This window comes from Vicugna pacos, chromosome 8 (assembly GCF_048564905.1).
Source record: "Vicugna pacos chromosome 8, VicPac4, whole genome shotgun sequence".
Lineage (NCBI taxonomy): Eukaryota > Metazoa > Chordata > Mammalia > Artiodactyla > Camelidae > Vicugna > Vicugna pacos.
The window spans coordinates 71,945,023-71,970,899 of record NC_132994.1 but is presented as its reverse complement, the minus strand read 5'-3'; the positions used below and the strand labels follow the sequence as shown (position 1 = coordinate 71,970,899).

General features: G+C 48.7%; 1 protein-coding gene across 1 annotated transcript; it reads right to left on the bottom strand.

The window, feature by feature from the left end:
• Positions 1 to 8,813: 8,813 nt before the first annotated feature.
• On the bottom strand, positions 8,814 to 25,726 carry PNLDC1 (PARN like ribonuclease domain containing exonuclease 1). Its single transcript, XM_072966128.1, has 19 exons — positions 25,565 to 25,726; positions 25,097 to 25,154; positions 24,738 to 24,811; positions 23,294 to 23,333; positions 22,454 to 22,577; positions 22,195 to 22,283; positions 20,809 to 20,909; positions 19,261 to 19,337; positions 18,938 to 19,081; positions 18,348 to 18,417; positions 16,653 to 16,738; positions 15,406 to 15,461; positions 13,200 to 13,264; positions 12,694 to 12,747; positions 12,473 to 12,515; positions 11,023 to 11,122; positions 10,512 to 10,687; positions 10,303 to 10,401; positions 8,814 to 9,337 (listed from the first exon to the last, which is right to left on the bottom strand). The coding sequence occupies exons 1-19, from the start codon at positions 25,638 to 25,640 to the stop codon at positions 9,274 to 9,276; spliced, it is 1,596 nt and encodes a 531-aa protein (XP_072822229.1). The 5' UTR covers positions 25,641 to 25,726; the 3' UTR covers positions 8,814 to 9,273.
• Between the last annotated feature and the right edge of the window lie 151 nt (positions 25,727 to 25,877).

Below are 25,877 nucleotides of genomic sequence, written 5' to 3'. Positions count from 1 at the left end.
AGCAGCCACCCCGGTACGTGCAGGACACCTCGAGGCCCCTCCAGCCAAGGTTCCCAGCAGGAAGCAAGACAGGGCCATCCCTCCTGAGGTCCCCCGCTCTCTGGGCTACTCTCCCCTGGGGAACAAGTGCGGTGCCAAGTGTCCCACAGTCCAGCCCCCTCTACTTCCCAGGCCCCCACGCCAGCTCTAGTAGGACTTCAAGGTGGCACCAGCCCCTGAGTGTCTGCGGTCTGTCTTAAAATAGACCCTCCAGGCTGTAGTCCTCCAGGCCAGACCTACTGACATTCACAGCCCCGCCTTCAAGTTCCCAGGAAACCTTCCCCTAATTGTCACAGTCATCATTTTTCAAACTGTTTTAAACTCCAGCCCTGGCAATGATGTCCATCCCAGGCAGGAAAAAGACAGAGTCACAGATAACAAGCTCTTCTGAGAACAAAAATACACCAAAACGTATTTCAAAAAATAGTACCTATCCCTCATATTGGAGAAAAATGGAGTTTTCAATGACTTCACTAGTTCTCAAGGAGAAGCCCTCTTAGGTTTCTTATTTTTTGGTGCCATCAAGTGGCGATTTAGGTTTTTACAAAATGGAAATCATGCTAATGAATATTTTTATTCTTCTGTTTCCTTGCTTCTATAGGACTTCACATTTTTATCTCTTTGCAGAGGGTATAGCTCAGTGGTAGGGCACAAGCTTTGCATACGCAGGTCCTGGGTTCAATCCTCAGTACCTCCATTTGGAAAAAAAAGTTATTTTAGGGAAGTTTTTCTCAAAAGATAAGGGAATATCCCTTTACCTTGGCAGAGTAATTAAATAGGCTGTTTTTAAAAGTTGGTGAGTGAGATATTCTGAATTTGCAAGAGGCAGCATTCAAAAGAAAAATTTTTTTTGACGTATAGTCAGCTACAAGGTGTCAGTTTCTGGTGTGCAGCATAATGTCCCATTCATGCATATAGGTAGATAGATAGAGAGAGAGAGAGAGAGAGAGGAGAGAGATATTCATTTTCATACTTTTTCATTAAAGGTTATTACAAGATATTGAATATAGTTCCCAGTCCTATACATAAGACTTTTTTTTATTTTTTATATATAGTGGTTAACATTTGCAAATCTCAAACTCCCAAACTTATCCCTCCCACACCTTTTCCCCCAGTAACTGTAAGATTGTTTACTATGTCTGCGAGTCTGCATCTGTTTTGCAGGTGAGATCATTAGTGTCCTCTTTTTTTCTTCTTTTTCTTTTTTAGATTCCACATATGAGTGATATCATATGGTATTTTTCTTTCTCTTTCTGGCTTAGTTCACTTAGAATGGTCTCCAGGTCAATGCATGTTGCTGCAAATGGCATTATTTTGTCCTTTTTTATTGCTGAGTAGTATTCCATTATACAAATGTACCCCAACTGCTTTATCCAGTCATCTGCCAGTGGACATTTAGGTTGCTTCCATGTCTTGGCTATTGTATATAGTGCTGCTATGAACACTGGGGTGCAGGTGTCTTTTCAAATTAAGAGTTCCCTGCAGATAAACGCCCAGGAGTGGGATTGTTGGATCATATGGTAAGACTATTCCTAGTCTTTTGAGGAATCTCCACACTGTTTTCCACAGTGGCTGCACCAAACTGCATTCCCACCACCCGTGTAGGAGGGTTCCCCTTTCTCCACACCCTCTCCAGCATTTGTTTGTGGACTTTCGAATGATGGCCATTCTGACTGGTGTGAGGTGACACCTCATTGTAGTTTTGATTTGCATTTCTCTGATAATTTGCGATATTGAGCATTTTTTCATGTGCCTATTGGCCATTTGTATGTCTTTATTGGAGAATTGCTTGTTTAGGTCTTCTACCCATTTTTGGATTGGGTTTTTTTGTTGTTGTTGTTATTAAGTTGTATGAGCTGTTCGTATATCCTGGAAATTAAACCTCTGTCAGTTGCAACATTTGCAAATATTTTCTCCCATTCTGTAGATTGTCATTTTGGTTTACTTACTGTTTCTTTTGCTGTGCAAAACTTATGAGTTTAATTAGGCCCCATTTGTTTATTTTCACTTTTATTTCTATTGCCTGGGTAGACTGCCCGAGAACTCAAAAAGGATTTTTAATGAAGTTCTTTCATTTTCTGCTGAAGACAACATTACAGTATTCAACTGTCACCCACACTGTTTCCTACACTTTCACCGAAGTTTGCCCTTGGACTGTTCCAAAGGTCTAGTAGAGACTGGAGGGATGCCCCGTCTTACAAGGGTGGATAAAGGCAGACCCGACCCAGCCACGGTTCCTCTCCCACGAGGTGACCAGTCTCCTTCTTTTATGCCCCAAGATGACAGATGACAATGACATCTGATTACAACCATCCCTTTCCTCCTTTGGGACACCAAGAGGTGGGCTGGTTCTATACCTTAACAGAGACATGATGAAATGGCAACCACGCTGAAGCTGTCATGACATAAAGAAAGCTCTGAAGACCAAAGCACAGAGTATGTTCTTGTTCCGTCTCATCATTCGAGCTTCCTGCGGGTGGTCTCCAGGGAAAGACACGGCTGAGGCCTTGCTGGGCCCAGCTCTCCCGGAAGACAGAACAGGAGCTTCTGCTGGTGACCTGTGAAGCCCTCCCAACCCTTGGGCCATCCAGGGTCCCTCAAACACCTGCAGTAACTGAAAAGTTCAGAATAATCCTCCAGGTACCACAAGTCCAGAGAATGTGGGTGCCAGATAACATAAACAAGATACTGGACAAAATCGATTCAAACTTCAGACACAAAACCAAACTTCTCATGTTTATCAATATGGCATTTCTCAGGCAGAAAACACAAAAGCAAAGTATCTGGACCCAAATTAGCAACTGACAATCCTTGAAGTTCTCAGGCCTTCAGGCAAACAAGACTCTCCATGGTCAAATAAGCCCCGAGTTCTGACTGGGCACACACACCAGTCCCCTGCCTTCTCACCTGCAACTCTCGTGGGGATTCCCCAGATGCAGAGGGTGACTGGTCCTGTGCCCACAGCAGCTACACTGCTGCAAGAAACAGGAAGCAGTAGCCAGTAAAGCCCACAGACATGCAGCCGCAGGAAACGTCCCATCCATAAAGCCTAATTTACTACTTGTCTTTACCTTCTTAATTGCACAAAACGTTTGAGATCACTTGCATGAATTCTTATAGTAAATGACGTATGTGAAATTAAGATCTTATCATATGGTCAACTAATATTTCATACGAGAGCCAAGAACATCCAATGGGGAAAGGATAGTCTCTTCCATAACTGGTGCTGAGAAAACAAGATAAACACAGGCAGTAAAATGAAAGCGGACCCCTACCTTACACCACGCACAGAAATTAACTCAACGTCGATCAAAGACTTACACGTAAGACCTGAAACTTTAAAACTCCTAGAAGAAGCTTCTCGTCATTGATCTTGGCAAAAATTTTAGAATATGACACCAAAATTACAAACAAAAGAGAAAAAAAAACAAGTGGGACTACAACAAACTTGAAGGTTCCTGCACTGCAAAAGAAACAAGCAGCAAATGAGAAGACAGCCTACAGGATGGGAGAAGATATTTGCAAACCATGTATGTGTCTCCCCCACTTTTCAAAGGTTTGCTTTATGCCAGTTTGCTTTTACAAAAGACCACTTTTGTATTAGTACCTGTGTCCCCTAACTCAACGAAATCAAAGAAGTTTTTCAATTTTATGGAAAAAGGCAAAAAGCTAAAAAGCATTCAGCATCTGTTTCGTAGCAAGATGTTATGGGGCAGTGCTCACCCTGAGCAGCGAGAGTGACACCACCGTCTCCTTTCCCAGGAGCTACACTCAGCACCTCAGCACCTCAGCACCACGCTGCCCGGGCTTCGAACTGTGTCTGAACACCTGCGCTCTATGTCGATTTATTTTGTTCATTTGTTAGCAAGATGTGTCCTAAGGGAACTGCTTCTTCACCTTACTTCACTTTGGCTTTCAAAAGATTTCAGAGGAATGCTCTACTTTCAGAGAGTAGGGGAAACTTACATCAGATAAGGGGTTAACATCCAAAAAACACATTAAGAACTGACAGAACTCAATAAACAAAAAGCAAATATTCTGATTAAAAAGTGGGCAGAGGAACCAAATAGACATTTTTCCAAAGAAGACATTTGAATGGCCAACGGGCATGTGAAAATGTATTCAATATCACTAGTCAGGGGAATGCAAATCAAAACCACAATGAGATATCACCTCACCCCTATAAGAATGGCTGTTATCAAGAAGACAAGAGATAAGAAGTATTGGTGAAGCTGTGGAGAAAACGGAACACTTGTGCACTACCGGTGGGGATATAAACTGATTTAGCCACTATGGAAAACAGTATGGAAATTCCTCAAAAAATTAAAAATGGAACTACCATATGACCCAGCAATCCTACTTCTGTACATATCCAGAGGAAATGTAATCAGATTATCGAAGAGACGTTTGCATGCCCATGTTTATTACAGCATTATCCAAGCCAAGATGTGGAAACAACCTAAGTGTCCATCAACCAGTGAGTGAATAAAGATGTGAGATACACACACACACACACACACACACACACACACACACACACACAATGAAATACTACTTAATGTTGAGAAAGAAGGAAATTCTGCCATTTGCAGCAACACAGAAGGACCTTGAGGACATTATGCTAAGTGAGATGAGCCAGAGAAGGATAAATATAGTGTGATATCTTTTATATGTAGAATCTAAACAAACAAGCAAACAAAAAACTAAACTCAAGAAAACAGAGTGGAATGGTGGTTACCAGGACCTGGGGGCTAAAGGAATGGAAAAGATGTTTAAGAGTACACGCCTACAACTGGTAGATAAATAAGTCCTGGAGATCTAATACACAGTACGGTGATTACAGACAACAAAACTGTACTGTGAACATTAAACTTGCTAAGAGACTAGATCCACCACTAGAAAAAAATGGTAATTATGTGAGGCAACAGAGGTGTTAGCTGAAACTACAATGGCAATTGTATTGCAGTTCGAATGTATCAAATCAGTCTGTTACATACCTTGAACTTACAGAATGTTGTATGTCAATTATACCTCAATTTTTTTTAAAAGATCTTAAATGCACAGGTAGGATGAGAGATTTAGTCCAAAGGAAAAAATTTTAAATGTAGATATCCTGACTGCAGTCCTACAGAAATTAACAGGAATTATTATTTATCTACATATTTTAATCTGAGCTTCTTGGTGGTTGAAGCAAAATGAGAAATACAGTAGGGTATATAATTTGCATTTTCCAAAAGGAAAACACAGTTATGTTTCTTAGCTCTCCTTGCACTTAGATCTGAACAAAATTTCTCTCATGGTCTTCTTTGGAGTGAATAACGAATGATATTATAGCATTTAAAACACTATAGTCCAGGAAGAGCTTTTTAGAGGTCCAGCTTAGAACATGGATAAAACCTACATTACCCAGGATAAAACCTACATCACCCAGGAATAGACTAACAGCCTTCCAAATACCCTTCATAGATTTTTCTACATAGGTTTTTGATAAAAAGCGGTCAACAGGTTATTCAGGGAGACCTTCTCAGTCAAGAGCTTGTGGTATAACACACTCTGCATTGCTGATTAACAGTAAATCCACATACTTCAAAAATTAGCTGCCCAAGGACTTTGAGTTAAACCTAGTAGATTGACTACACACATTTCTGCCTCCACCTCACCAAGATCCCACTGATGAAAATAAACGAACAGAAAGGTTGGGAGAGGTAACATTAACAGACAAAAAATATGAATGGAATTTCAGGAGTGATAACTGACTCACTTGGTAGAACAAGAAGCTGTATGCAGAGAAGGATGCCAGGGTGCTGTGGGCTGTGGGCAGCAAGAGTTCTAAGATGTTCCCAAGATTCCTGCCCCCTGGTGGATACATGTTGTATAATTTCCTCCCATGGAGTGTGGTTAGAACCTATACAATTCAGGTTCCTCATGAGTTGACGGAGTTAATAAAAAGAAATATTATCCTGGTGGGTCTGACCTAATCAGGAAAGCACTTCAAAGGGGGTCTAGAGGTAAAGACATGAGGCATCAGCAGATGCTCTTTTTTTTTTGCTGACCTTGAAGAAACAGGATGAACGGAAGGTGGCCTCAGCCCTATGACTGCCAGACCCTGAATCCTGCCAACAACTGGAATGAGCCTCAAAAGAGATACAGTTGCAGCTGGCTCAGGGATTTCAGCCTAATGAGACCCTGGGCAGAGGTCGCCACTAACCTGTAACTGGACTCTGACCCATGGAAAGCGAGGGGTGATAGATCTGTATTGTTTTAAACAGCTAAACGTCTGATTGTCTGTTATGCAACAGTAGAAAACAAATAACATGGACCAAATCATCCTGAGGACCCTCTGAAAAGAAAATAAGGAACTAGGGGCAGGAAGGACAGGACAGAGGTGACATCAGACACAGAAAAAAAAAATGTCACAAAAAGACCAGAAATAGAAAAAAGATATAATGATCAGAGGAACAATTCAGGAGGATCAGCATCTAAAAATAGTTCACAAAAATAGAACAGAGAAGACCAGAAAGGAAATTGTCGGGCAAATAATAACATAACCTTTCCGAGAAACAAATGCCACCCGTCTCCATACTGAAGGACCCATGGAGGGTCCAGAATAATGAATGATAAATAGAGCACGCTAGGGCCAATCACTGTGAAACTTCACAACGTCAGGGCTAAGAAGATTCTGAAAGCTTCCACAAAGAAAAAAAATCAGTATACCTAAAAAGGAAAAGGACTCAAAAAGGCACTGACTTTTCAGTGACTCTGGGCATCAGAAAGCATTGGAACGTCAGTTTCCTGGTTTGCTGCTGAGTAAGATGTCACCTTAGGGGAGGGTGAGTGAAGAATCGATAAATAATAAACCAAAAGAATCAATCATCTTTCCTGCCTTTCCTGTTTAAACTTTATTTTAGGGCAACTAAATAGTTGACAAGGGAAAGCTCTTCCTGTAATCTACATAGGTAGAAGGCATGGTAGATTTTTTTAATGCCACTTTGCAATCTCCGATGAAATGTGTGCCTGAGGGGGAGGGTGTAGCTCAGTGGTAGAGTGTAGGCTTGGCATGCACAAGGCCCTGGGGTCAATCCCCAGCGCCACCATTAAATAAATAAACCAACCTAATTACCGCCCCCCCCCCGCCACATACACACACAAAATCACAAAAAACAAATAAAACTAAAACTTAAAAAAATAATGTGCCTAGAAGACAATCATCAGTGGGTGTAAAGTCATTTGGTGAAAGGCTCATGGATCAGGCGTCAGACACCACTTAAGACACCTGGTCAATCTGCCTCAGTAAAAACGGAACAGCCAATCATCGGTCATGATGGGATGTCATAACGGGCGCACAGCACCGCCTATGACAGCTGGGGGGCTGGAGGAGCGGGCACTGCTTTCTCCAAGGGAGGCTGAGCAGGAGGCGCCCAGGCGGAGTCGGCGTATCAGGCACCGGTGAATCGGGCCCAGAGAACGCCGGCTGGGGACCAGCTCTGGCCGCACGCCGGCAGCTGCGAGGATGACCGAGGGCAGAGGGAGGAGGAAGGCCAAGCCGCGCGAGCTGTGAAGGGCCCAACGGTGAAGGCAAACATGGTGGGAAGGAGGGAGACAGCCGGGGCCCCAGGGAGAGGGGGGGCGCAGAGCGCAGGACGAGGGGAGAGTCTGGCTCGTTTGTTTGCTTCGGTTCTTTCATGCACTGATGGGAGACAGAGCTGGGTGAGCAGCACTGACCTGAAGAACCAGAGCAGATGAGAGAGCAGGGGGAGGGCAGCAGAAGGCCCCACAGCGAGGGACCCGGTGGCCCAGGGAACCCCAGACTTCCCTTCTGGGGACACGGAGGGGGAGCTGATAAGAGCAGGGCGCTGCCCCCACCCAGCACCCCGAAAGTGCACAGAGAGCCCAAGGTGAATCTAATGAACAGAGTCCCAGCACGGTCATGGGCCTTCACAGCTCAGAGGCTGGCGCCTTCCCGCCCCCGTGGTCAGCCAGAGCGCCCACAGATGGACGGCAGGACACACCAACAGCACGGACGCCCCGCTGAACGCACACGGCAGGGACTGGATAATGGCCTGTGAACTGATGACAGGTAAATGAATCCTGTCTGATAGCATCGCTCCAGGGTCTTGCACCCCAGAACCATGGAACAGCTCACAGCGCTCAGGCCCTGTTCTGGCCCCGGGAAGTCCAAGTGATCCCTCAGGACACTTGGCTGAGAAGTCTGTTTTCACTTCTCAGATCTGCTCACTTAATTCAGGGCTTGTATACATGAGACGGGGCCCCACAAGTTCACACAAAGGGGCGGTCTTCCTCAGCATGTACAAAAGGAACATCCCACGAGAACACAAAAAATCATCCCACCAGGATGCTGTTTGGACAAACGGAAAACCTCCCTCCCACCACCGAGAGCAGGTCTGACCACACGCTGCCCAATCTCGTGGGCAGAGCAGCGCATCGGTCACTGTCGCTCACACCCCAGGACAGGCATGTGACTCCTGGAATGGCAGCTCCCAAACTCCCAAATGGAGGGCTGCCACCACTAACACATCTGTTTTTACAGAGAAAAACTTCCACACGCAATTTAATAAGGTTTTGCTGAATCCTTAAGTAAAGTTCAAGGCTGAGCAAACAGCCCAGCTAAATTCAGCCCCTGACAGAGAAGAGCTTCTGGCAAAGCCAAGTGCCATGCACAGCAACACCAAGGCAACAAAACCACCTGATAATCCCTCGATTCCGGGTCCACACCTGGGATACAGGTAACTGTTTCTAAAGTGAATATTGATGGCTTAGGGTTTATAATATTTATTCAAAACACGGGTGCTCACCACATGCTCATGGACACTTGGCTTCATCGCTCCCTTTACTAAACTTGGGGCACTACTCAGGCCTAAGTCCGCCAGCCTGTTGGCTGGTAGCTCCTCTCCCACAAACAACGGCACCTTCTGTTCACTTGGTGTCCGGCTTCCACCATCCAGGTGGTCTGATCAGAAGACACTCTGGAACATGAGCTTAAGTTCCCACAGGTGGTGACTTCTCCCCAGTCACTTACAGAAAGAAAAGTTTGGGCCACAAACGAAGGATTTACCATTGATAGTTTTTACAGAATTTCACATCAGAAAATGTAACAAAGTTTCTGATCCATGCAGATCCACCTGCAAGCAGGGTAGGATTTAAATGAACAAAACTCAGGACGGGCGCCCCAGGATGTGCGGAGACGGGACAGGGCTGCAGGCAGCCTCGCTGTACTCAGGGGTGAGGTCTTCCAAGGAGAAAGGCGACAAGGGCCCAGGTGGTGACCACGCCACAGACTCTGCAAGACAAGGACAGCGGTCAGTGGCCCGGATGGCGTGGGCTGGCCCCGCGTGTGAGCGGGCAGGTCTGAGCTGACACGGCCTCGCCCCACTTCCTCCCCAATTTAGTTCCCCCTGGTGTTCTTTTCTCCCAGCGCCAACAGCACACATTGCCCCTTGAGGTCATCTTTCCTAGCGATTTACGTTGGAGGGTGAGAGGAGAAAGGATTGCCCGGCAGCCAAGTTTTCTTCAACAATGCAGTTTCGGCAGACACAGCTCCTAACAGAAAGCCCACATCCTTCAGAGCTCAGTGAACAGCAACTCTGTCTTTCCAGTTGCTCAGGCCAAAGATGCTGGATTTAAACTTGACCCTGGTCCTGTCTGATTCCGCTCTCACCACCCCCACTCCCCTACATGGCCACCAAGCAGTCCAAGACACGACTGACCATGTGAGCAGTGGCCCGGCTTCCTGAAGTCCCCCTGCCCTGCGTCCTCCAGTGTCCCAGCACACAGACAGAGTGACGTGTCATCCTCTGCTTAGACCCTCTGTGATCCAGCCTCTTCCGAGGTCCTCACCTCTGACCCTCTCCTTGACTGGAATCCACCTACTGCTCTGTCCTCGTCTCCTTGCTCCTCTGTCACCTCGACGTACCAGACACCTCCCTTCTTTGAACAGCAACCCCCCAAGACCCTCCGCTCCCACCTCCTGACCCCACCACCTAGCACACCGGGCAGCTCAGCTGTCTGTCACGTGTGACCTCCCACTACGACCCGAGCTCCACGAGGACCGGGCTTGGTCTTCCTCACTGACAAAGCCCTGGGCCCAGGACAGGCCCATCCAGCGCACTCTCCATGCACGCACTGAACATTACCGAGTCGCCTGCAGGTCCCTACACTTGTCAGCGACCTCTTTACAACCACACCAGCTGGTGAACGTGCTTGACCCACTGGACAGTCCAAAGCCGCCTCAGCCCGGCCACTTACTGTAACAAGCAGTTGATGTTCGGGGAGTGTCTCCAGTACCGGTACAGGGAGACGCGCAGGGTCGGGTGGCCCCTGTACTCCTTCAGGACGCTCCGAGCACTGCCAACACAGGGGCTGGGTCAGGCGCGGTGCCGGGCCTGCTTGACATGGCCGCAGGCAGAGGCGGGCGGCCGCGGGCGGGAGGGGCAGCCCAGAACCTCGGCACCTACTCCTTAAACCTGTTGGTCAGGAGCAGGAACTGGCTCTGCGTCAGTCTCCGGACGTCAAATTTGCAGAGATTCTGAAACTCGCGGTAGACTTGCTGCTCGCTGACCCCACGCCACCTCCTGACACTCAGGATGAGGATGGGAGGTCGGATGCTGGGGTAATCTGGACCAGAAAAATTCTAGAAGACAGAGAGCGATCTTCTGTCTAGAAGACAGAAGACGGCGATTTTCCCCAGTTCCCACTGACCACCAACCCTGTTTGAAAATCCTGAGAGACTAGGAGAGGCTCTGTTGGAGTTGGTAGCGGGGTGGGAGGGAGGCAGAGGAGAGAAGGGGGTAAGAAGCAAGTTTACATTGATTCTGGCAGGAAAACACAACGAGCTTAGCAGGGCATGAGCCCCTCTTTGACTGAGTTTGGCTGTCATCACAACCCATCTAAGACACCTCAGAAAACCTGGCTGCATCCCAGCACCAGCCTCTGAATGAAGGAAAGAGCAAAAAGAAGTCTACTTACGATCTTGGGGACCCCGGCTCGGATAAGATTCACCTGGTTCACATAAGGCGCCAGAACATCGAGGTAGAGAGGGAAGGAGGGCTCGGGCACGGGCACAGAGCTACATAGGCAGAGAACACCCCCTGGTGCTCAGGCACACAGGCGGCCATGCACGAGCCCCAGCACAGCTCAGGTCCAGGAACAGGAGCTGCCTGAGACCACCCTCCCGGCCTCCCTCACAGCTTTGGGGGCTTATATCAGTGTGCTCCCCACAAATGACCAATCTCCACAAGCTCTCGCGATGGCCCGAGCCAGAGCAGAGCTTCCAGGGCCACCACCCACGGGCAGCAGATTGGTAGAGAGCCCTCCGTTGACAGACATGAGCCACAGGCTCAGAGAACGAGCGAGTGGACGCTGCTGAGAGGAAGAGAAGCTTTCTCACCCGGCAGGACACCACCCTTGATGCCACATGGCCATCCCTCACCCCACAGCCTTGTTGGACCAGCAGCCCCGCCTCCCCCCAGGAGGACGGGCCCCAGGGAAGGCACCTGGCCCCGGGCTGCTACAGGACTTCTCTAAACCTGGGAGGGTTAAAGGCAGTTAAGGACGCAAGGCCCAGGTGCCAGGGCACTGACAGGCCCCGGGGCTGTCCAGCACGTGCGGACCGCCCGGTCAGAGCACAGGGAAAGGGGGCACGGGACAGAGATGTTCTTAAGCTATAAGCCCCACGTCAATGTGTCGTCGGCTATTTCTACACATAACACCCTTTCCCAAAATGGACACGTATGAGCAGTACCCAATTTAACAGGGTACAGTCTAAAAATGTTTCCAAGTCAGCCCCAAAGAACTCAATTTTGATTAGCTCCTTCACCCAGCCTGCTACATCCTGTTTACCAAATGTATGCGGCAAGAGCGGTGCCACAGGGATGCGTAGCTCGAGTGTGGAGCTGGTTCCTCTAAGCCCAGCACTGTAGGCATCTGGGGTGATGCTGCCACAAGCAAATGCATTTAAGATTCCACCTGGGAGTTTTGAGAATCTCTCCCGTGTGCCTCATTCCAAGTCACTGCTTCTCCCTAGCCTGACCGCGTGGACTCCAGGGAGGGATCACTTGTTGACCTGAACACTCTGTCCTCCCTCACTCTGATTTACACGACATGAGAAAACAGGAGGGTGACAGACAGAGCAAGCACACCTTGCTGGGAGCACTGAAGCAGGCGATGGAACCTGAGCCTGACCCCTCTGCCTCGGCGTTTGGCAGAGCATTTTCCCATGGCCAAGAGGCCAGGGTTCCAGGACCAGCCCCGGCGGGGAAGGCCGGGGCGGCGAGAAAGGCAGCCTACAGAGGAAGACCTCTTCCCATGAGTGTGTCCTTACACAGCGACGTCCGCATCCTCCCTCTTCGGGAGCCCGGGTCTGGGGGCTCACCAAGTCCTGCCACTGATCAGGGCACAGGAAGAAAGGACCACTCACCCGTGCACTCTCCATAGAAGCAGGTGTGCCACCCTCAAGAAAACTGGAAAAAAAAAAGCTAGAAATGTAACAGACAATCAAGGCTCAACCTGATCGCCTCATCAAAACATGCAAACTCAGGCTTTATTTCCACATGTGCAACCCGCCTGGAAGTAATCGGAGAGCCTGGGAGGTGGGGGGTGGGGGCATGAGTCTCCCTTTAGAAGGACAGCAACTCTCACCTGATCCGCAGAGGAAGGCATCGTACGCTGCTTCATGGGGGTACTTTGTCTCAACTGGAGTGTTTTCCGGAAGCAGGAGAGATAGTCAAGCAGCAGTGAGCACACGGCCTGGGGAAGGAGCCTCCCCCGCCACACCGCCCCAGTTCCATGCCCGCGCCAGCTGTGCGCACACAAGCAGCCCCTGCTGCCCCTCCAGAGGCGCGCACCCTCCTCAGACGCCGGCGCCATCCTCGCCGGGGTCCTCCCCACGGCGCCAAGAGCACCCACGGGAGGGGTAAGCGGACAGCTTCCCGGCAGACTAACCACCCCGTCGGAGGGGAGCTGGCGGCCCCCGGGCCCTCCGACGCCTTCCAGAATGGCTCCTTTGGAGGGAGGGGGTTCTACGGAACACGACTCAGGAAACGAAGCCCCCCTCACTGCCCACGCTGGCCGCGTGGAGACCCGGCCCGAGCCCCGGCCGCTCAGTGCCGCGCCAGCCGCGGAGGGGCAGGTTTGCCGGGACGCACCGTATTTCTCACATTTGCTTGCGTGAATAATCACTGGCCCAGAATCCTTCGTGGGATTCAAGTCACTGTCAGAAAAATAAAGAACGTTCACTGAGAACAATCCCTTCTTCCTCTCCCTCTTAGGTTAATGTAAGTAACTGGAATCATCACTGGAATTAAAAAAAAAGAGAGGCCTCAGCACAGTCAATGATGCTGGGGGTGCAGAGGAAGGAACAGATTTTAAAACACTTAGGGACTAAAACTGACAGGACTTGACTAGAAGATATAGGAGGCCCAGCCCTGGGGCCCCTTCCGGGTCTCGGCTCTGGCCCGTGGGTGAATGGCGGTGGCACTCAGTGGGGATGCCTTCCCTTCATTTGTTTTCCAACATCATCTCCTAGTGCCTCTCCATGTGCTTAATATCTCAGAGCCCTATTTTCTCATCTGTCAAATGGCACACGCCAATGCCATGCGGCAGCCACTGGGATCAGGCAGACCGTCAGCAGCAGCCGCAGCAGGTGACACTTCGTAAGCGTGGACTAAGTGCCCGCACGGCCGTGAGTTCTGCCCCACACGGGGCTCCTTTAATCCTCAGGCTACATTGAGTTTCGTGCAACAACTGCCTCACTTCACAGATGGTAAATGTGAGGCACACAGATTAAGTAGTTCTTACCAGGTCACTCCCAGAGCTAGTGAGCGGCCAAGCTGGGAACGCAACCCAGGAAGCCGAGATTCAGAGCCTGTGTCTTGAAAACCAGGCTCTCACACCTGCACACATAGTGCCTGGCAGTGTAAGGACGGAAAAGAAGTCCTCCAGGCACGGAAGGTGCCTGTAGGCCACATGGTGTCTGGGTCAGTGAACGAGGTGACTGGGGTTGCCGAGGTCTGGGCACCGGTGGCACGGAAATGGTGGCAGCAGAGGCCGAGGGGGTGGATTTGGTCACCCAGAGACACGGTAATCAGCCAGAAGAGGGCTGTGGAGGGACCCCTGAAAGATGAAAGGGACGCATGGAAGAACAAGGGCCTGCAAGGAAAAGATTAAAAACCCACTAGAAGAGAAGAGAAACCCAGGAGAGGACACGACAGAAGGTGAGACAGGACAGGGCCCAGGGTGTCCGGTGCCAGACAAGGTGACACCTAAGCACCACCACCTGCCACGTCTGTTCCAAGTGCCTTCTGTGCATCGTCCCATCAGCTGAGACAGGAGACGAGTTTGCACCAGGCAACCACCCCAGACGGAAGGGAAGAACAAAGACGGAGGTAGCAGGAGTGGAGAGCTGCAGGGCTCCATAGCTCCAAGTCAGAAGAAGAGAAGGGAACGACTGAGGAGGAGGCTGAGGCCACAGCAGGTGGGGCGGGCTGCCGAGCGGAGGGAGGGTGTGGGGTCCGGAGCAGGGAGGCCAAAGGAGCGCAGCCCGCCCTGCCTGGGTCCTGTGTGCTGGCTGATGGGAGAGACAGTGGCAAAGATGACAATGCTGCAGAAATGTCTAGAGGGGAGGAGAGGCGGGTGGAGATGCCTGCCTCTGGCCTTGTACTTATTTCTTAGAAATGAGGACCAGGAGGGCCGTCTGAGAAAGGAAACGAGGAAGCATGAGGGGCCGGAGGAGGCTCTCACTTTAGAAATAACTGCTACCGTGAGTAGGAAGGATCGGGGGAGGGTATGGCTCAGTGGCAGAGCGCATGCTTAGCACAGGGGAGGTCCTGGGTTCAATTCCTGGTACCTCTGCTGAAAAAACAAAAGCCTAATTACCTCTCCTGAAAGTTTAAAAATACATAAACAGGGACTGGTCTTCCTACAGGAAGGCCAGGGAGGTCACTCATTCACTCAAGTGCGCCCACCATGCCTCGCCCTGCTGCAGGCCCAAGAGAAACAACAGGGTGCAAGAGGAAAATAAAACCTGGAGCTTGTCACTCCAATAGTCAGAAACAGATCAAAAGGAAAATAAAAGCCTGGCTAACAGAAAACACGATATAACTAAATAGCTGTAGGCATTTTTCCAGGCCCCCTCCCCTCTAGAGCAAGATTTCTCAGCTTCAGCACCAGGGACATTCTGGGCTGGAGATCCTTTGAGTTGGGGCCTGTCCTGTGCACCGGGGCCTCTACTCACTAGCACCCCTGAGCTCAGCACCACGCACATCGCAGCATCACCAAACGTGCCCTGGGGAGCAAAGTCGTCCCGACAGGGAACCCCTGCTCTACAGCAGCTCCGACAACCAGCCTCCTTACCTGTTCAGGATGTCGTGAAGCTCTGAGAGACTTGAAACCCTTGGGAAATTCAGTTCCTATAATTATGGAAGACAAATTAGACTAAGACATTTGTAGGTTTGCTTATTGTCTGTTTCAGGTATTACCAAACGGCCATTAAAATCACCTGGAAAGTGCTAACTCCTATAACCCCTCTCTTCATACATACCTACTCTTATTCCTTAATTTGGATGTCAGGGTACATAGTGTCTTCGGGTTTCCTATAAGGGACGTAACAACCCAGCCTACAAAAAACCTGCCACAAACACACCTCACACCATCTTCCTTCAAAGACAAGTGTTTAAGAGGTTTGAGAAACTCAGGACCCCAAGGCACCAGACCGCGACCAAGGACACATGTAGGACACTAGGCACTCTAAGGACCTGCCAGGTCCCCCAGTCCCAGCATTCACCTCGTCCTGTGCAGAAAGGGGCACATGCTGGTTCCCGCATGTCAGGCCCCGTGTCCCCCCCACTTCAGCTGAGGACCCCGCTGGGTGGAGACAGGCGGTATCACAGAACCAGGGCTAGAAGCACATGAGACCCAGTAAGAAGTGTGCCTCCGGGCAAGGACATACCAAGTAACCCAGGCCCATTAGTGTGGCTCCCTTAGTGAACGATTAGCTTTGATCAGCTTGAGGCTTTACTGAAAACACTGATTGGCCTCCCCTTTCTCTGTTTCTCAGTTTAACATTGAAGCAGCAGTTAAACCAGCCGGGTGCTTCCCTGCTCCACGTGCAGTGCACAATCCCCGCTGCAAAGTGGAAGTTACCTGGCAGCTTCAGAACCAGCCCCTCTAAACCAGAGAAGCTGCAGGTGGGGCCCAGGTCTCAGTACTTAGCTTCCCAGGTGACTCGAGTGTGTCATCCAGGTTGAAATCCCATGACCCTAATGCTCAGTAAACTTTTCCAAGAGGGAACTCCACCCCCTAACCCTGAAGCTCGTCTAGCATGTTGCAAATACTCCTCAGGTGTGTGCCAAGCTCGCGATCAAGCTGCTCTGTTGTCCATCTAAATAAGCACGTGAACTTTACACAAAGACGTGGGAACTCGAATAAGAGAAAGAAAAAAATCACATGTGAGCTAGTTAAGACTCAGAGTGGTAAAGCAGAACAGGAAAACCAATACTGGTTGTAAAATACAAGAAAGGGGTTCAAGAAAAAATTTTTAAAGAGCGAGAAAGCTAAGTGTCACTGGGACAAAGCTCTCCTTTCCCCGAAGCAACGCTTACCTTCCAGATGTCCTTTGTCACATTCTTGGTGTCGATAAGAATAGGAAATAGATTGTGGATGTTCAGCTTGAATTCATCGTAGCTTTCTGAAGGAAAAAACCCAGATAGAAGTGAGTTTGTTGGTAAAAGCGGGAAGAAATTCTCCAATCTGGTTGTCACCAACTCGGGCTAATAAAGCAAAAAAAACAATAGGAATTGAAAATATCCTTACTCCTAATCATGAAAGATTTCTAAATCTCAAACCAACCTGCCATCACCATTTGAAACAGCAGGAGCCAAAAGGTTTTCCATTTTTCAGGATACTGTCTATTGCCAACATTAGCTAATGCAGTTTGCAAAGTTCTAGCCAATGGAAAAGGGAGAAAGAGGTGTTACTGGATAATGTGAATATCCCAACAGATGTGAAATTATTTGTAAATGACTATTCAAAGGAAAATCCAAGAAGTTAAAAAAAAATTGATCAGGGCACTTACAATTTTAAACTATTAACTGGTATATTTATCAAAATTATACCTGCATAGAAGGGAGGGTATGGTTAGTGGTAATGTGTGCTGAGCATGCATGATGTCCTGCGTTCAATTCCCAGTATACCCATCAAAAAATAAACAACCCAATTACCTCCCTCACTCCAAAATTATACCTGCAAGTAGTTCAAAGAGGTTTATTGCAAGACAAACCAAAATCCCCCCACTATCCCTCTTTTCATTGCCCTCCCCTTTCCTATTCCCCCAAAGCAACTACTTTTCAGTTTTTCCTTCTGGTGTTTATTCCCATCTCCCTAAATAACATGCTGATGCTGCTAGGGGACTTCCTGCTTTGGGGCACTAACTGCTGACTCCCAGGAGGTAAGATGATCGTTACCTGTTCCACCTCCAGCTCCTCCTCATTGCCAGCACCAGCCCATTACCTGCCAAGGGGCCAAGGGGCCTCCTCCAGTGACTTCCTCTCTGGCAGTTTTTGTTTCAGCAATGTTTTTGTTCATCTGTTTGTTTAGTTTTTCAGTGAGTGATTGTTAATTTTACCCCTAATTCTCCGCTAATACTCTCAGTGTTCTCAAACTGAGGTGTTTTATCATCTTAGAGAATCTCTCCTAGAACCCTCTTTCAGTCTATACTGGTGTTCTCTGTACTTTAGTTCATTTAATCCCAGAGCAACTTTGATACCGACACTATCATTACCCCCATTTTACAGACAACGAAACAGAACAGGTACGTCACAGTAACTTGCTCAAGATCACACATGACAAGGGGTGGAATCAGGGCTCAAGCAAGACTTCTGAATGCATGTGTTTTAATGCTCCATCACACCGCTGTGTCCAACGGCATCAGCCACGGAGAAGACTGGGACAGCGGTAAGACAGTAACACGGCCTTTCAAATGATGCTAGCGTAACGACATAAATAAATGCTTTTGGTAAGTGGAAAAAAAGCCAAGCAAAATCAAACAGTGTGGTCACATACGCAAAAAGCCACAACAGAGGAAAAGCAAAGTGTTAGGATTATAGCTGAGATTAAAAGGTAGCTGGTCTCCTTTGCACATTTCTGATTTTGCCAAGTTTTATACAATGAGACCGAACAACTTCAGTGGTGGGGGGAGGAATGTATCAATTCAAATGTTTTTCTCCCTGAGGAAGTCCCCCAGTTCCAGGAGGATGGTAACAGGCTCCGAGGAAGGAGGAGGACAGGTGTGTCCCTACCTGGGAGAGGCCTGAAGAACTTCTCGTGGAGATGTAGCAGATCCATCATCATATTATGTCCCACCAAGGGCTGCTTGGAGGAAATCGACAGGTGAGAGATGAAATTTTAAAAATAAAACAGACACTGTAGACTAATCACTGTCTCTGGCAAAGGGTGTAGCATTAGAACCGACTGCACTCCGACAAGACAGTTATTCCATCCCCAGCTGCACTCCACCCCCATGAAAGGGAGCTGGACTGCTTAAATGCCAGAAAAGCAAGCAGCCAGTCGGAGGGACTTGAAGCCTGGGCCACACTGGGCATCCAAGCTGTGAAGCAGATACATGCAGCCCTCAGGTAGCTTCAGGTCAGTTAGTACTGAAATACCCATGTGCCTGAAAGACACAAAGAAGACTGATTTGGGGAAAGACTGTCCCTATGAAATATTACTATCATCATTTGGTGAAAGCAAGGTTAGATCCATAAAGCCAGGTAACAAAAAGGAATCACTCATCTTAAGGAACCTTAGTTTACCACTGAAGGGCCTGTTAGTATCTACAGCCAGAAATACAGAAGACGGCTAAGGACCAAGAAAAGAGATCTTTTCCTGCCTTCTGGGCTTTCACCAGCATCTGGAAAAACACAGAGAAACCCCTTGCAGAGAGGAGAGTCTTCTCCTTCCAACAGCTCTCTCGATCACAAGAGGTGTTCTCAAGATACCAGCGATGCTGTTTACTCACTTTCTTCACTATCACCTGAAAGGAAAAGTAGACAAGGTCCTTGAATCCTGGCTTCCAGGGAACGAGGCCAAAGAAGTGGTCCTGCAGCTCAAAAGGAAGAGGGGACAAAAAGCCTTTCCCAGAGGTCAGGTTTGGCTGAACAACAGAGAAATGATGGAGCCACCGAGGTGGCCCCCCTCCAGGTGAGAACTCACCCCATGATCTCTCAGCATCGTCCAGATGTCGGGGAGGGCCTTCCTCAGCACGAGCTGGACCTCGAAGGCTTGGAAGCCTGCAGCAGGGAAACACATGGCTTGCTCAGACCCCCGCAGACCCTGGGATGGCAGCCCTTGCCCCGAAAAGCCCGAGAGGAAGAGCAGCTGAGAGATGGCTGGTCAAGTGGAAGGCCAGCTCTCAGGTGTACCCAAGTCCACGAGGCCGAGCGACAGGGATGGCACGGCATGGTCTAGGGCAGCTTTCTGAAAGTCCCTGATCTCAGGGACGCTCTGAAATTGAGGACCCCAAAGAGCCTTTTTGTGTGTGGGTTCTCGTTCTTGATACCCACCATGTCAGAAATTAAAACTACACAAGAAATTAAAAATTGCAAAGTTTAAAAAATAAGCCCATTATACTTTTGCCCATGATTTTATAACATCAAGCATCAGTCATCTGAAAAACACTGGTTTGCTGAGTTACACGGGTCTTCCCAGTGTTCACACGTTACACACCATCAAAAGACACTTGTACACACAGCCACTGATCTCATTAGAAAAGACTCATAAAGCTGTCAAGCTTATGGTGGCAGACGCAAGTATTCCAAAATTCCAGTTCCTGACTGAAAGCTCAGATTTCATCTCTAGCAAATACTGTTAGTCTCCTCGAAGCAACAAGGCTTACTTTTTCACTTGAGAAAATGACTGAATACAACCAAGTCTGACTAACCACAGTTCAAGTAAAAATTATATTCCATGAGGGGGTGAAAAAAAAAAAAGCTAGTTCAGCTTTCAACACAGAAACTTACCTAAGTGCTTTTCCTCAAGCCAACCGGTAAGCAGCAGTGATGTTTCACGCGCACTTATTTTTTTGCACGTTATTTTAAAAGATGGGCAATCAAAGGTTGAGATTTAATAAAACTAAGAATGACTATTTCACAGAGAAGATTAAATAAAATTGGAATCTTTTTTTTAAACCGTACGTGGTAACAAAGAATACCATGACCGCCAGGGTGGTCTGAAGCTCCCGCCCTCACTGTGCCGAGGTGCTGGCCAGGGTACCCACCAGCACTTCAGGACCATCAGTGCAAGTGGCACGGTGACAATGGGGAGTGATAGCTGATTAATGTTTTGACTAAAGTTATGATTTTGTGAACCCCTTGGAAAGAGCCTCAGAGACCCCTGGGGCCCACAGACCAGGGCTGAGAACTGGAAATCTAGGGCACATTCATTGGTGATTCCACATTGTACTGGGGGGCAAAATTCAGAGCTTAACAAAAGTAAATATAGTAAGAGTCCACAGGGCACTGAGGATTGGGATAAAAAGGATGGCTCTGGATGGAACTTTGCTGCCTCAACCTTAGATTTCAGAATGGGTTGAAAATCCTTCAGCCTCTGAACTAGGGTCAGAGCTTGATCTAGGCACAAGGACCTCACGTCTGCTGAGCCAATGCCCTGGACCCACGGGAGGAGAAGGGATGCTCCCCCACCCCCGGCTCGTGACAGCGACCAGTCCCGAGGCTCCCAGGCCGGGAGTCACCTCCTGCCTACCAGCGATATCAGGGAGGGTCATCCAGTCGCCTTCCTCGGCCAGGTCCAGCCAGCGTGTCACCTCATCGATCACCACTTTGATCTGGTCTTTGTGCAGAGAACTGAAAGTGGGCACATGAACATGGAGATGTGGGAGGAGACAGTGCTAATGTGGGAGGGGTTTCTGTGGCCTTCTGTCTTAACATCGAGATCTCAACAAGGAAATGGGCCCCAAAAAGACCACTTCTTTCCCGGGTCTTATTCTGCAACAGGAAACCAAACACGTGGCCTCTACCCTCCCACCGGCCACATGAGCACGCCCAAATCCTGCCGCTGACAGGCCAGTGGAGGGACAGGTGCTGGGAGCCAGCCAACACTAAGCAACGTTATCAGGCCTGAATCTCAATCCAGCTTTCAGAGGTGAAAAAGCACCGTCTGGTGAAATGAGGGAAAGGCAGGCGCTTTGGGAAGTGCATCTTCTCCTGCATTAGAAGCAGAAGGACATGATGTTACGCTGAGAAGGGGAAAGACTTTTCTACAACATTTGAACATAACAGAAGGTTATGTTCTAGAGTTTAAAACTGTCTGATTTAACTCCCTTTATGATAAAGGCAGACTCTGAAGCCCAAAGAGCATAAACACCTGGTTGAAAACCACACAACTGGTGGCCAGCAGGGCCTGCCTGGGCCCAGGCAGCTGCTCCCTCCAGCACACAGGGCTGCGCCTCACACCTGGCCCCAGCGCTGCAGGCCCGGGAGTCAAGCAGGACAACTGGAACCGGGGACCAAAGAAAAAAGGCAGAGATCCTGCCCTTGGGGAACACAGCGGGATCAAGCACATGGAGCAACATGCCGAGGAATGTGACACACGGTCAAGTTGCCTGCGATTTACCTGAAAAACACCTAAGATCACATGGAAGGCCAGCACAGCATCTCACGTTGAGCCCAACAGAGCCATTTCCCCCTTTAGCACTGGGACGGAGTTCTTGCTTCTCTGAGTGCCAAACTAAGTCAGTTCTTAGTGGGCTGGGACATAGCTCAGTGGTGGAGGGAATGAACTCTGGGGTTCAATCCCCAGTACTTCCATTTAAAAACAAAACCAAAAAATCCCCCAAAAACCCAATTATAATAAAATTGAGTAACTTAAAAAAGTCAGTTCTTTTTCCCCATCATTTTAAACACTGAAATCACACTCTATGCAGGGAGATTTCTTGTCTCAGGTGTAAGAATGGAATCACCAGCACTTCAGGCTACTGTGTTTGGCTCAACACAGGCCAAGGCAGCCACACTAGCTAAAGGAGACGGTGTAAGGTCACCATGTTCTGGAGACAACACGTCTACACACAGGAAAGCCAGAAACACACCAGCAACAAAGAAACCCACAAAGCGCCCAGAGAACCAGACTTACCTGCAAACTCTCCAGTTCCCAGTCAGGATGCTGTGTTTTATTGTCTTCTCCTGTTCTTCGTTCATATATGGGATTCCTTTTTTGAGAAACTAAAACAAGGAAATAAGTCAGAGGCATCCTCCATGCCAGCAGCAGAGTGGAAAGAAACTTTGTCTGGTTTCGCACAGGCAGCAAGGGGAAGAGGTGGTGGACGCAGAGGCCAGGTGGACCAGATGGCCTTTAAACCCTTTCCCTCCCCACCTCTCCTCTGAAGCCATACCTTGTTATAGTCGAAGCCATACCGATTCAAAAACTGAACGCTGGAAGCCTGGAAAGAGAACTCTGAATCCAAAATCCCAAACGTTGTAGGGAAGAGAAAGAAGTTACATGAGTGGGCTACATACCTAAGGGGGAAAAAAATGAGAAAAGGGCGGAACCATTTTTAAAACTCTGGCTCACAGAGCCAGCCCCAGAGTGGGCTCTTCCTTTCATTTGAGAAGTACAGCCACGTACAATTACAGTCGGCCCTGTGTCTATACACGGGTCCTCCACATCCCAGTTCTTTCACATCCCAGGACTCAAACAACCACAGATCATGTAGCGCTGTAGTACATATTTAGTGAAAGAAACCTGAGTGGGCCCATGCAGTTCACATCCCAAGTCATTCAAGGGTCCACCACATTTGAATGTTAGCTATGCTTCAATTACTATGACTGGTACTGAGGGCCAAAAAAGAACAGCAGAGATCCTGCCCCACCTGGGACCAGTGGGGCTGCCATTCAGCACCCTGTCTGTTGGGGCCTGGGGGCTACACCACCCTCATCAGAACAGTGTTAACTGCAATCCTGAAGGCGATACAAGAGACAAGGAAAAGAGAAAAAGGGCACCCAAAGGTACAGAGGTGCTAGAAAAGGCCCCAGGAATGGTGCTGCTCTGAGAAACCTGAAGGACCAGCCAGTATCGGCTGGGGGGGCGGGGCGGGGGCGGCACAGAAGCAGGAGAGGCCACGGAGCATCCAGGGCCACACTGGTCAGAGCCTGAAGCAGAAACTGGAGGTGGAGCAGGTGGAGAAAATAAATGGGCAAGAACCATGTGTTTTGTCAAAGGTTTTTATACATACTTGCTTGACTCTCCTTCAATACTGGAGAACACTGACAATCCTAGAAGAATCATGGTAGAGAGAATGAACACCAAAGAAAAGCTACCAGAAGTTTACTACAGAAAAATATTTTTAGCAATACGTGCACCCAAAGATACTGTGTAGGCTTTAAGATTATCTCTTAAACAAAAGAAAAGATAGATTCAAAACATGAGAACTGTCAAGTTGTAACTCACAGTGAGATGACTAAAATATCATTATAAATGTTACCGCAAACATGGAATGTTAAGTTGACATTTTTAGTTTTAAAACTAACTAAAGGAAACACTATAAACTATGAAGACTTATTCATTTTACTGCTTTAAGATGTTTCTGTTGCTAAAAAGACCACAAAGTGAAAAAGACTTGGAAGCACGGGCAGAACAACAGAAATGTGCCCCAGTGCGGTTTCCCACACTTTGCAAAGAGTGAAGAAAAGCAATCACAGTAGAAAAATAGCAAAAGACAAGGATAAGGAACAAAACACACACAGGTGTTCATCATTCACGGCAAAAGCAAGAATCAGTAAAATGTCTCATGACCTGTTTTTGTAGACAAGGTTTTACTGGAATACAGCCATGCTAATTCATTTGTGTATTAGCTGCAGCTGATTTCCCCTTAACAGCAGAATTGAGTAGTTGTAACAGAGACCATATGGCCTGCAAAACGTAAAACATTTAGTGTAGCCCATCACAGAAAACGTTTGCTGATCTTGTATTAAAAACGTAAATCAGGATGACAATTTTAGGTCGTTTTCCCTCTCCCAAGTGGGCAAAAAAATTTAAGACTGATAATACCCAGTGTGAGTGATGGAAACAGGCACATTCATTGTTAGTGTAAGTTGTTGGACGAGCAATAGTTTGGCAACAAATCAACACTTTAACGCACATACACTCTCCCGCTGTAAGTATACCAAACGTATATGCCCACAAGCGCACAGTCATATATAAATACCAAGACAATCAGTGCAACCTTGTTCCATTACACACAAATGGTACCCACCATATGCATCATTAGGAGTTGGCACCAACAGATACAGTCACTTTGGAATGCTATGCCATTGTTAAAAATGAACAAGAGATCTGTATAAGCTGACACAGAAAGATCTCTAAATGCCATTAGTGGAAAGATGCAGAACGTGTTTATAGTATGATCTTGTTTTGTATGTTTTCTTTCAGCAAAAATCATACACACATTTTCCTGAAAGATGGTGCGAGTTCCTTAATGTTGATTTAGGCATGGAAACTAAGGTTCTGCTTATTTCAAAGCGTTAGGTCCTGTAGGCATAACACGGTCAAAAACCAAACAAGCATGCAAACAACAGCCAGTATCTCAGAAAGGCGCCAAAGCTGTTGTACCAGTGGGAAACACAAAGACAATAAAAATATCCCCTTCAGTAACTCAAACAGCCGAAGATTAAACTCACCTATCTGACAGATTGTGAATTGCTGAACACTCTGACGAGTCTTTAGATACCACTCTGACGGCAAGTCAAAAAGACTGCGGAAAAACGGGCATCTCAGTCCACAGGCAATGAGAGCCAAACCGACTCCACGCTGGATGGGCACCTCTCTACCAGGGGCTGCATCTTCCCTGCCACAACAGCTAGGCAACACTGCCAGCGTTTCGTGGACAAGGGCCTCAACCTCCCCACAAAATGTTGTCCTGCCCGCCCAATGCCAACACAGGGCCTGCTGAGAAACAGTGCTGGCTGGCTGGGATGCCATCCAGCAGGGCACAGAAGAGCACCCCTCCAGCACAGCTCTAAGGCAGCTGGAGCTTTACCTGATCTGCTGGGGCCTGGACAGGTTAGAACGAAGGCCTGTGAATTCTATATCCAGACCTGCAAGGGAGGCAAAAAAGACAAGAGTCCCGGGGTACAGAACACTGCCACCTCCCTCATGCTGTAAATGCTGCAGGTGGCAAAGGTACTGGTCACCTTCTTGGTGCTCAAGAGGCCAGGTGAGGTCAAGAAGGGAAAACAGAGGAAGACAAAGCAAGGACAAGCCAGGCCACCCCGTTGCACCTGGACCACACTGGGGACAAGTGTGTAATTGCTGCTTAACTTCCCACAGCCCAGGCCCGAGAAGGAATCTCTCTGTCCTGCTCAGGGGCCCTATTTGAGCCTCCTGCGGCCTGGCGACCACCCGGCTGGGCCTCCCCTCTCCGCCCTGTCCCGCCCGAGCCACATCCTCCGCAGGCTCGCCCGGCCAGGGCGCTCCGGCGACGAGGCCCGCAATCCCGGGGCCTTACCCAGGAAGTCCGCGCCCAGGACGAGCTCCTGCAGCAGCGGGAGGCTCTGCTCGAACTCGTCGGCCCCCACGTCCATGGCCACGCAGCTCGGCCGAGGGCGCCCAGTGCGGCCACGCGCTTCCGCCGCGCCGCCGCCTTAAAGGGCTCGCGCGGGGGAAACGCAACGCCCCCGCGGCCACCGGCCTGGAGCCTCCGTCTGGGCCCCCGGCTGCGCTGGCCACCGCCCACGCCCAGGTGTTTGCCCCCAGTGCTTGCCCTTAAACACTTTGCCCGCTAGGGTGAAGGGTTGCCTAGATTCCGCCTTAACAAAGGC

What these genes read in the sequence shown, in the direction of transcription:
- PNLDC1 (XM_072966128.1), bottom strand. Translation starts at nt 25,640, where the DNA reads ATGGACGTGGGGGCCGACGAGTTCGAGCAGAGCCTCCCGCTGCTGCAG. An exon ending in TCCAGGCCCCAGCAGATCAG is followed by an intron (nt 24,812 to 25,096) that starts GTAAAGCTCCAG and finishes GTTTTTCCGCAG; the next exon opens with TCTTTTTGACTTGCCGTCAG. An exon ending in CTTCTATGGAGAGTGCACGG is followed by an intron (nt 11,123 to 12,472) that starts GTGAGTGGTCCT and finishes CTGCCTATGTAG; the next exon opens with CTCTGTGCCCGTGCCCGAGC.